Source organism: Narcine bancroftii, chromosome 4 (genome assembly GCF_036971445.1).
Source record: "Narcine bancroftii isolate sNarBan1 chromosome 4, sNarBan1.hap1, whole genome shotgun sequence".
NCBI lineage: Eukaryota > Metazoa > Chordata > Chondrichthyes > Torpediniformes > Narcinidae > Narcine > Narcine bancroftii.
The window spans coordinates 221100276-221112487 of NC_091472.1; the positions used below are offsets into that span (position 1 = coordinate 221100276).

At 36.9% G+C, this 12212-nt stretch overlaps 1 protein-coding gene across 6 annotated transcripts in view; it reads right to left on the reverse strand.

The window, feature by feature from the left end:
• Positions 1 to 12212, reverse strand: part of bmpr2b (bone morphogenetic protein receptor, type II b (serine/threonine kinase)) — a 306159-nt gene that overhangs the window by 78868 nt on the left and 215079 nt on the right. For all 6 annotated transcript variants that reach the window (XR_011356387.1, XR_011356386.1, XM_069933992.1 and 3 more), the window contains one exon: positions 9840 to 9950. Coding sequence is in view for 4 of the 6 variants with exons in the window: in XM_069933992.1 (XP_069790093.1) it covers positions 9840 to 9950 (111 nt within the window). In the remaining 2 variants the exon portion in view is untranslated. The remainder of the gene's footprint in view (positions 1 to 9839; positions 9951 to 12212) is intronic.

The window sequence follows — 12212 nt, forward strand, 5'->3', positions numbered from 1 at the left end:
CACGTCTCTGCTTACCAAATTACAGATAGCATCCAGGTCATAAATAGGTGGTGGAGACATTATTATCAGCACTGGTTATTCATGAATGTGACACCAAACTTCTGTGGCTCCACACACAGATGAACTTATTGGTTTCTAAGACAGCCATATTCTTTCCTTATCTCCTTAACGTTAGCTGCCAGAGCCATCTCATAATTTCTTTTATTTCCCTTTTAATATCTGGTGATTTGGTTCTGTTGAGTTGTTAGGTGACAATATTGGGCCAAAAAAGATGGGGTGTCATTTGTTTAAAGAGTTTGGCTTAGGAGCGTTGCCTGTTCGATCTCAATCCAGAAAACTCAGGTGCGTTTGAGAACTGAGCTGATGGGGTGAAGAGAAGACTTGGATTTGCAAACGTGACCATTTGACTGGAGTGGCTGCTCTACCACATACTGTATTGCTTTACTTTTGATGATAATTAATTAATTGAGACAGATGGTGAGTGCTAAAATGAGTCTGAAGATTTCAATTTTTATTTTAACATCCAAAGTAGTTTTACCACCAGTTCTGTACTTTCCCATATTTCATACTTTTCTACTCTGATATATAGGTAGTGCAACAATTTAAAGTTGATGTCAAAAGTTCTGGAACTAATTGTTCACACATCTCCAAACTGCTTACTAGTTCTGAAAGAAATGAAACCAGAGCATCCACAACATCATTTGGCTGAGACTAGAGACAAATAATTCATTTCATTCTTGCACCACTCCTTCAATTAAGTCAACTCAGCAAAACCACAATTGGATCTGGCAAATTCATAGTTTCAAGATATAAAATATATTCCAAGGTAATAACTCACCACATTTGTCTGGCTGTGGATCTTGGGCAGGATTTATGATTTAACCACTAGATGGCAGCCCAACAACGTGGAGGTACAGTAAATCAACATTGATTTTCAGATTCATATTTCAGAATACATACATTACATCACATACAACCCTGAACCCTGTGAGTAAGGCAGAATTAAGCAGGAAAGTCTGTAGATACTGAGATTGTAGGTATACCTTGATGAAGGCTCAGTCCCAAAACTAAACAAGCCCTTTACTTCGTATAGATGCTGCTCGACATGCTGATTTTCTCCAGCACATTTGTGTATTGCACTGAATGCAGATGAACTGCATTTACCCATCTAACTCCAATTCTCTCTTTAGTGGCTACTTTTTCCCTGAACATCCTATGGAATTACATTCTGCTTGCACTGCTGATCACTCTATATAATTATTCATTTGTACATAGGTTTGGAAATATGCTTATCCATGGTATGCACATTCACACTATGTAGAATCATGTGCAGCCACATATTGATAAAATGGCCTGCACAAAAGAATGGATGAGTCATGAGGAAGAGGAGAGGTCTGGCAGGAATAATCATCAAAGATTGCAGGATGATGCCAAAACAAAAAGGTAAAAATAACTCTAGACCATATCATAATGATATTAACAAGGCAGCAAATGAGCTATAATGTGGCATGTAGAATTCAACTTTGGGATTAAAACAAGAGAAACTGAAATTGAACTCTGAATGGATGTACGTGGAGTGCTTTGGAAGTTGTGACACAATGGTGCAGGAGGTACATATTACAGACAGGCCTTCGGTTAATGAAGTGATAAAAAATGCAAATGCAATTTTGTCACGTAAAAATATAACAGTCATGTATAAATGAGTTGCCATTGTCAATTTTAGATTTAATTTGCACAAAGTTTAATATGGGTTTAGATTCAGAATCAGGTTTATTATCGTGAACATGTGTCACAAAATTTGTTGTTTTGTGGCAGCAGTGTTATGCATTACAGGTCCAAAATTGCGATAAATTAAAGTTCCATAAATACAATATTTAAAATAACTAATTAGGGCAAAAAAGAGGTAGTGTCTATGGGTTCATTGTCAATTCAGAAATCTGATGGCGGAGGGGAAGAAACTGTTTTTGTAATGTTGGGTGTGCGTCTAAGTGGGGGTCTTCCTGATGGCAGCAGTGAGAAAAGTGGTGAAGGTCCTTGAACATAAAGACACCACCTCTTAGAAGATATCCTTAATGGAGTAAAGATTAATGTCCATGATGCTACTGGCCGAGTTTACAACCTTCAGTAGCTTTTTCATGCATAGGTTTAGTTGTAATATGGCATAAATACAAAGGGTAACTTCAAACTGGGGTAGATTAAATGGTAACATGACAAAAGTCTTAAAAGTTATGAAAAGAATGCAAGCATGTAGAATGGAGAATGGATTATGTTTTATAGACAGATCAGAGATCACGAGAAACGCCTTTGTACTGCAAGTTGGAACATCATGGCATTCGTTCCTGGGCTCATGGTTGAGATAGAAACTGTCAACAAAAATTAAATGGAGGAAAATATGGTGAACATGGACTATATGCCTCTGTGATGGCTCAGTTGGGGCCGCAGCTGTTTTATAACTTCAGTGATTCTGAATTTTAAAAAATGTATTTTACTTGTCAAAATAAATTTACTTAATATATGCATTCCACAGCTGCTATTAAGAAACGGAGACCAGGAAGTTTCAGTTTTTCCAGCACTGGGTGTGGTAGAATTAGTTTTGTCGCCCCAGGAAATAGAAACAAAAGATATCCTGAATAATTTGCTCCTGATCATTATCTGGTAATTAACACTGTAAGTTCTTTATTGAGAATATGACAACATTCTACAAGAAAGTGAACTGCAGATAGGGTTTTATATGCACAAAATCCATGTTATCGCCTACTCAGCACTTATGCTGAGGACCGAAAAGGCAGATCGCACGGTCCATTTATTGTAGCCAATAGCAGTGCGTCGGTTTCCCAAGGCAAAAGGGGGCAGGATGTGTAGCACAGCAGCGACCATCCTACAACAGCCATGCCACCCCGCTGCATAAGTTCCACCACCTTGCTTCCTGACAACCCCGCCATCCTGATCCCTTCCTCCTCCCTCCCCACCCCTCCCATTCCCCTTTCCTCTTCCCCCATCTACCCCCTCCCCATAAGCCTCACACCGATCCCACTGCTCCACTGCCAGACAGCCCTGTTGCCCTGCTGCCAGACAGCCTTGTCAGGAGTAGGGCAGCGTGAGGGAGCAGAGTGGAGTAAGCGAGTGCTGTTCTGTGACAGCGCAGTGGGGCGATGGGCCTGTTAGTGTGACGTCAATCATCTTACCTTCCTGTTTGGAGCCGTTTTCAGCAACAGTCCTTTTATGCACGAGGTGGAGCAAAGTTGCTCCACCTCTGATACTACCACCAGGCAGAGAGAACCTGGATTGCACCGGACCCGCCAATCCACCTTTAGGCCTTTTATGCAGGTAAGTGGAGTGTCTTAAATGCAGAGGAAACATATCTTTACAAAGAGCTAAGAAAGATTTCTTGGGTGAGGAACTGGAGGGCAACTGACAATTCTGGAATTATACCTGAGCAAAGTCACTGCCTAAGGAAGGGAATAGTGGGGAGGGAATAACGTGTTCAGAATTCACCTCCCCCCATTCTTTTATTTTGCTGCTTTATAAAATTTTGTCCATCTGCAATATTTTTTTTCTAGTGCTGAGAAAGGGTTAGACATAGAGCATCAGCAGACTTAATTTTCTCCAAAGACCAGACCTGCTAAGTATTTCAAATTTTTTTCTTCTACATTTAAAATTTGCAAACATTGAAGGAAGAGGGTTACTTCATGGATGCCTTCATAGTTAAGTAATCTCCGCACATATTAAATATAGGATAAAAGGGCATAATAATAGGCTATTAATAGTGCATTTGAACTCGGTGAAAAATAGCTATTTATAGTTGAAGTACAGTTAAGATACAGTTTTGGATTCTTTATTAAAGAAAAGATATGCTGCCATTGAAGAGGGTTCAGAGAAAGACACCTGGAATGAAGGGGTCCTCATAAAACCATTGTGAATGTTGAAATTGATGTGGCAAAGTTGTTTCCCATTGTAGGGGAGTCTTGGACAAGAGGGCACAACTTCAGGATTGAAGGGTGTCCATTTCAAACAAGGAATTTCTTTAGATAGAGAGTGGTAACCTCTGGAATTTATTATCATGGGCAACAGTGGAGGCCAAGTTTTTGGGTGTATTTAAGGCATAGTTTGATAGATGTCTGAATAGACAGGGTATCAAAAGTTATGGTGAGAAGTGTGGGGCTATGTGGGAGAATGGATCAGCTCACTATGGAATGGCGGAGTGGACTCAATGGGCCAAGCTGCCTATTTCAGCTCCTATATTATATGCTCTTGTTATCGGAGAAACTAGTTCGAAAGAGGGCTATTATTATACAACACATAATACATTGTGTCTTAATGTTGATTTGTGCATATATGAGTGTGTATGTAAATATATACCATTGTTGTATTTTCAAGTTATCTTCTAATTTCCAGGTTGACATAATACATTTTTTTGCTACAGCTAGGGCTATCATAACAAATCTTTTTTGTGCTCCATCCAAATCGAGTCCAAATTCTTTGTTTTTTATATTACTTAGGAGGAAGATCTCTGGGTTTTTTGGTATATTGCTTTTTGTGATTTTATTTAATATCTGGTTTAGATCTTCCCAAACTTTTTTCACTTTCTCACATGTCCAAATTGCATGAATTGTTGTTCCCATTTCCTTTTTACAGCGAAAACATCTGTCTGATACTTTTGGGTCCCATTTATTTAACTTTTGAGGTGTAATGTATAGCCTGTGTATCCAGTTATATTGTATCATACGTAACCTCGTGTTTATTGTATTTCTCATAGTTCCGGAGCATAACTTCTCCCACGTATCATTCTTTATCTTTATGTTTAGATCTTGTTCCCATTTTTGTTTAGTTTTACCATTTGTTTCCTCATTCTCCTTTTCTTGTAGTTAAATATACATGTTTGTTACAGATTTTTTGATTATCGTTGTATATGTAATCACATATTCAACATTACTTCCTTCTGGTAACCTCAGACTGTTTCCCGATTTGTCCTTCAAGTAGGATTTCAGTTGGTAGTATGCCAACACTGTATCGTGAGTTATATTATATTTATCCTTCATTTGTTCAAAGGATAATAATTTATTTCCCGAAAAACAATTTTCTATTCTTTTGATCTCTTTTTTCTCCCATTCGCTAAAGGAAAGGTTATCTATTGTAAAAGGGATTAGCTGATTTTGCGTCAGTATTAGTTTTGGTAGTTGGTAATTTGTTTTATTCCTTTCTACATGAATCTTCTTCCAAATGTTGAGCAGATGATGCAATACTGGAGAATTCCTACGTTGTACCAATTTTTCATCCCATTTATATAATATATGTTCAGGTATCTTCTCCCCTATTTTATCTAGTTCTAATCTAGTCCAATCTGGCTTTTCCCTTGTTTGATAAAAATCTGATAGGTATCTTAATTGTGCGGCTCTATAATAATTTTTAAAGTTTGGTAGTTGTAAGCCTCCTTATTTATACCATTCTGTTAATTTATCTAGTGCTACCCTCGGTTTCCCCCCCCTTTACACAAAAAATTTCCTTATTATTTTCTTTAACTCCTTGAAGAATTTCTCTGTTAAGCGTTTTGGTAATGTCTGAAATAGGTATTGTATCCTTGGAAAAATGTTCATTTTAATACAGTTTATCCTTCCTATCAGTGTTAGTGGTAAGTCTTTCCAATGCTCTAAGTCGTCTTGTAATTTTTTTCATTAGTGGATAATAATTGAGTTTATATAGATGGCCAAGGTTTTTATTTATTATTTCTGGTTCTGTTAAGTATACTATAATGTCATCTGCAAATAAACTGATTTTATATTCCTTGTCTTTTATTTTTATCCCTTTTATTTTATTTTCTGTTTTTATCAGTTCTGCTTGTGGTTCTATGGCTAACGCGAACAATAAGGGAGATAGTGGGCATCCTTGCCTTGTTGATCTGCTTAAGTTAAATTGTTTTGATATATATCCATTTACTGTCACTTTCGCCAATGGCCACTTATATAATGTTTTAATCCAATTAATATATTTCTCTGGTAAGCTGAATTTTTCTAGTACTTTGAATAAATAATTCCATTCTACTCTGTCAAAGGCCTTCTCTGCGTCTAAAGCAACCGCTACTGTTGGAGTTTTATTTCCTTCTACTGCATAAATTAAGTTATTGAATTTACAGATATTGTCTGTTGTTCGTCTTTTTTTAATAAATCCCGTTTGGTCTAGATTTACTATTTTTGGTACACAGTCGGCTAATCTGTTTGCTAATAGTTTAGCTATTATCTTATAATCTGTGTTAAGTAAAGATATTGGTCTATATGACGCTGGTGCGAGTGGATCTATCCCTGTCTTTGGTATTACAGTAATTATTGCTGTTTTGCATGAATCTGGTAAGCTTTGTGTTTTATCAGTCTGGTTGATTACTTCCAGAAGGGGAGGAATTAATAAATCTTTAAATGTTTTATAGAATTCTATTGGGAATCCATCCTCTCCTGGTGTGTTTTATTATCTCCCGTATTTCTTCTATTTCAAATGGTTTTGTTAATTTATTTTGTTCCTCTGTTTGTAATTTCGGTAGTTCAATTTTAGTTAAAAATTCATCTATTTTGTCTTCTTTCCCTTCGTTTTCAGTTTGATATAGTTGTTCGTAGAATTCTCTGAAGTTTTCATTAATCTCCGTTGGATTATGTGTGATTTGCTTGTCTTTTTTCATTAATGCCAATACCATTCTCTTAGTTTGTTCTGTCTTAAGCTGCCATGCTAGAATTTTGTGCGTATTTTCTCCTAGTTCATAATATTTCTGTTTTGTCTTCATTATGTTCTTCTCCACCTTATATATTCGTAGTGTTTCATATTTTATTTTTTATCTGCCAATTCTCTTCTTTTAGTTGTGTCTTCCTTCATTGCTAATTCTTTTTCTATATTTGCTATTTCCCCTTCCAACTGTTCTGTTTCCTGATTGTAGTCCTTCTTCATCTTAGTTACATAACTTATTATTTGCCCTCTGATGAACGCTTTCATTGCGTCCCATAGTATAAACTTATCTTTCACTGATTCCGTATTTATTTCAAAGTACATTTTAATTTGTTGTTCAATGAATTCTCTAAAATCCTGCCTTTTAAGTAGCATGGAGTTTAATCTCCATCTATACATTCTTGGTGGGATATCCCAATAACAGGGGTGAGTGGTCCGATAATAGTCTAGCTTTATATTCCGTTTTCCAAACTCTCTCTTGCATGCGAGCTGATAACAGGAATAGGTCTATTCTTGAGTATGTTTTATGTCTGCCCGAATAATATGAATATTCCTTTTCCTTTGGGTGTTGTTTCCTCCATATATCCAAAAGTTGCATTTCTTACATCGATTTAATTATAAATTTGGTTACTTTGTTCTTTCTGTTAATTTTTTTCCCAGTTTTATCCATGTTTGAATCCAAATTAAGGTTGAAATCCCCTCCTATTAGTATATTCCCTTGCGTGTCTGCTATCTTCAAAAAGATATCTTGCATAAATTTTTGATCTTCTTCATTAGGTGAATATACATTGAGTAAATTCCAAAACTCCGAATATATCTGACATTTTATCATTACGTATCGCCCTGCTGGATCTATTATTTCCTCTTCTATTTTGATTGGTACATTTTTACTGATTAATATAGCTACTCCTCTAGCTTTTGAATTATATGATGCTGCTGTTACATGTCCTATCCAATCTCTCTTTAATTTCTTGTGTTCCACTTCAGTTAAGTGTTTCTTGTACGAATGCTATATCAATTTTTTATTTTTTCAGTAAATTTAAGTTTCTTCCTTTTGATTTGGTTATGTATTCCATTAATATTTAAAGTCATATAGTTCAACATAGCCATTTCATACTTTGTTTATCTTTCCTTTCCGTTTCCTCATCATCACCTTACCTTCTTATCCATTTCTGCTTTCTTTTTTTTAAACACGTTATAAGACAACATTTCTAAAACAAAATATTTCCATTATTCTCCTATTTAAAATTCCTTTAACCCCACTATCCCCTCCCCTTCCAGAGTTGCCCTTTGTCCCTTGTCGGGCAACCACATCTCCCCTCTCCATTTGGATTTGCGAATTCACTCGCAAGTGTCAACTGATTTCGCAGTGACCGTAATTCTTCCCCAACCAGCCCCCCCCGAAAAGATTTTAATCTTCATATATAACAAAGGTCACACTCTAAATTCCCCCCATACGTCCTTTCTTCCCTTTCTTTCCCTTCTTAGTTCTTACCTATACTCTATTTTTTTTATATATACATACACACATACATATAGTTTGTGGTCATTTTTGTTCTCGTTACGTCTTCATCTCTTTGTCTGTTTTGTAGTTGTTCTGCAAATTTTCGTGCTTCCTCCAGATCCAAGAATAGTCTGTTTTGCTGCCCTGGAATAACTATTTTAAGTACCGCTGGGTACTTTAGCATAAATTTATATCCTTTTTTCCATAGGATCATTTTTGCTGTATTAAACTCCTTCCTCTTCTTCAGGAGTTCAAAACTTATATCTGGATAGAAAAAAATTTTTTGACCTTTGTATTCCAGTGGTTTTTTGTCTTCTCTTATTTTCCTCATTGCTTTCTCAAATATATTTTCTCTTGTTGTATATCTTAGGAATTTTACTAGAATGGTTCTTGGTTTTTGTTGTGGTTGTGGTTTAGGGGCTAATGTTCTGTGTGCCCTTTCTATTTCCATTTCTTCCTGTAATTCTGGTTTTCCTAGGACCCTGGGGATCCATTCTTTTATAAATTCTCTCATATTCTTGCCTTCTTCATCTTCCTTAAGGCCCACTATCTTTATATTGTTTCTTCTATTATAATTTTCCATTATATCTATCTTCTGAGCTAACAGCTTTTGTATCTCTTTAACTTTTTTATCAGATTCTTCTAATTTCTTTTTTAAGTCATCTCCTTCCATTTCTATGGCTGTTTCTCGTTCTTCCACCTTGTCCACTCTTTTTCCTATATCTGACATGATCATCTCTAATCTATTCACTTTTTCTTCTGTACTTTTTCTTCTTCTTTTTATTTCACTGAATTCTTGTGATTGCCATTCTTTTACTGATTCCATATATTCTTTAAAAAAAAATATATCCATGTACTTGCCCTTCCCTTCATCTTCCATTTCTCTATGTTCTTCCTCCTCCTCTTCTGAGTCCACTCCAGGATCTGTGTCCTTTACCTCTGTCTCTTCTGGTTTTCTTGTTGGGTTGTTTGTTTTATTTTGTTGGGTATTTTTGGTCTTCTTATTTTTACTAGAAATGTCTTGATGCTGGTCTTCTTCCTCTGGGTTGGTCCTCTGTTGTTTCTTTGATTTCTTTTTACTCTCTTCTTTCTTGTTCTCATTATTTTCTATGTTTTCCTCTTGCTGCTTTGTTGTGGTTGTCATTTTCAGCTGTGGAGATCGACTCCTCAGCTGGTCCCCCCTCCCGTCAGTGTTATTTTTGTCTTGCGCATCGCGCATGCACAACTCCTCGCGCATGCGCGGTTGCGCACTTTTATTTGGCTCCGTGAGCCATTTTTGTAGTCCCAAGTTCGGGGCTTCAACTGACCTTAGGGAGCGGGCTTCTCTCTCCACGGCGGGCCTCCTCGTTCAGGTAAGGCCTTCACTTTCTTCTTCCGACGTCTTTTCTTCTTCTCTCCTTCCCGTTGCTTTTGGCTTTTCTTTCTTCGCTGCCATTTTCTCCACACCTTTACTTTCACTTTATTTTTGGTTTTTGTGTTTGTGCCTTTGTTTTTTCACTGTCTTTTTTTTACTTTTCCGGAGAGGGCTGGAGTTCCCCGACCAGCCACTACTCCATCACATGACTCCTCCCGTGAGTGAAAATTTTGAGAATTGATGAGAACAGGGGAAATCAACAGAAATGTTACTAACCTGCAAGCATTCTATATCCAAAGAAGAAAGCTGCAATCAGGACAGCAACAACAGACACTGATGCCAAGGCAATCACAATTGGCTCCTCTTTAAAATGTGTTCTCCAAGTACCTGAAACATGGAAGGAACATTATCAGTATTGTCAATCATTCCATTTAGAACATAAAACTGTATAGCATAGGGACAGATCATTTTGCTCACAATGTCTGTGCTGGCCATGATACCAAATTTCAGAACCTACCACTGTCTGTCTAAAGAACTTGTTATGTTCATCTCCTTTAAAATTTCCTCCTCTCATCTCAAAGACACACCCTCTAGTTTTTGTCATTTTTTAGCTTTATGAACAAAGGTGGTGAGCACAACAACCAGGAATTTAAACTAATCGTATTTCCCAAATGTGTCACTTTCACCAGGAAGTGTTTGCATGGATTGAGGAGGATTCACTTGATTGTTTTCAGGGATGAAGAATTATAGTCACATGAAAAGACTTACTCAAAGCAAAACTGGTAAAAAGGAGATTTGATGAAGTGATTTCAAATAATTGAAAAACAAAAATACTGCACCTATTAGAAATCTGAAATAATACCAGAAAGTGGAGAAAAAAGTAACTGTGGTAACTGAAATCTGGAGCAAAAATCAAGCTGCTGGAGGAACTTGGATTGAGAAGCACCTGTAGGGGGGGTGGGGGGGGGGGGAAGGAACTGTCAAGACCCTACATCAGGTCCAAAAATGTTGACGAATCCTTTCCCCCAATGGATATTGCTTGACCCATTGAGTTCCTCCAGCAGTTTGTTATTTAATACCAGAAAATGCTCAAATATATATATGTTTGTACCAATTAAAATGCCCATATAAACTAATACCAAGTGCCAGTACACAATTCACATATCGCTATCCCATGCATGTTCATGAGATTGTCTAAATGCTTTTTAAGTGTTGCCATCATATCTGCCTCCATCACCTCTTCTGGCATTGCATTCGAGGCACCTACCATAATCTGCGTAGAAAAGCCTTTCCTCTCATATCTCCTTTAAAAGTTCCCCTTTCAACTTGAAATCTATACCCTCTAGTATTTGATATTTCCATCCTGAGAAAATTATGCTGACCATCTACCCTTTATGCTTCTCACAACTTTCATCTCCGCTCAACTCCTGCTACTCCTCAGAAAACAATCCAAGTTGTCCAAATTCTCCTTATACCAAATTAACTTCAAGCCAGGCATATGCTGGTGAATCTCTTCTGCACACTCTCCAAAGCCATCACATCATTCTGGTATTACATCAACGAGAACTGAATAAAAAACCCCAAGTGTGGCCTAACCAAAATTTATACAGCTACAACTTCTCAATTTTTACTTAGCACCCTGACCAATTAAGCCATGCAAGGTGTATACATTATTTTTAAAGCTTCAACTATTTATGTTGTCACTTTATGGGAGCTTTGGATTTGTATTCCAAGATCTGAACATCAATGCTCTTAAGGTCCCTGCTATTTACTGTACACTTTCATTTGATTACCCCTAAAAATACAACACCTCACACTTATTCAGATTGAATGTCACCTGCCATTTCTCTGCCCATATAGCTCCAGATTAGTGATATCCTGCCAAGCTGACACATTTAAAGGTAGCAAAAAAGAAAAATATATGTACAGCTTGAAGTTAAAATTTGTCAGGTGCCCCACAGCATTTCCAATCACAAAATACATTATCAGTGTTAACAGAAAAGCATTAAACCCCATAACCATTTTCAAAGAGTATTTCAAACAATGAGAGATCATTTGTATTTGGTATAGTTGATTGAGGGAGGAATATTTTTCAAACTATTCAGAAAACAGACTGCTCTTCTTTGAATAATACCTTGGGTGATTTGATTTCCTTTAAACACCCTATGGGAGCAATATTTCTAATAGACAGAATTTCCAACAATGCACCACACCAAATTAAGACTGCTACTCATGGATTCATGATGGCTTGTACTTAATTTGACAGAAGAATCAGCCAAGACCACTTTTGTGCATTTCATCATGGCAGTGAACAGCTCAAAAGCACTTCAAAATTGTTTTAAAAACACTATTTATTACTAGCCTGAGCATTTTTCTGATTTTTTTTTAAAACACAAACCTTGCATGATTTTTCCGTTCTGAAGTGACTCCCTACCTTCTGGCAGTGGTTGTTCACATAGGAACAACCAAAACTCCAAATATCCATATCTGTCTGCGAGTTTAGAGAGCATAGCAGAGGAGCAGTAATTAAAGAGGTGGGACTTGCAAAGTGCATCATCAATACGAGCTATTCATTTACTTTAGACTGCAGGCGTTCTGGGAAATTTACTCGGTGTCTCGGAGGTAAAATATTGGAACGGTAATGGCAGC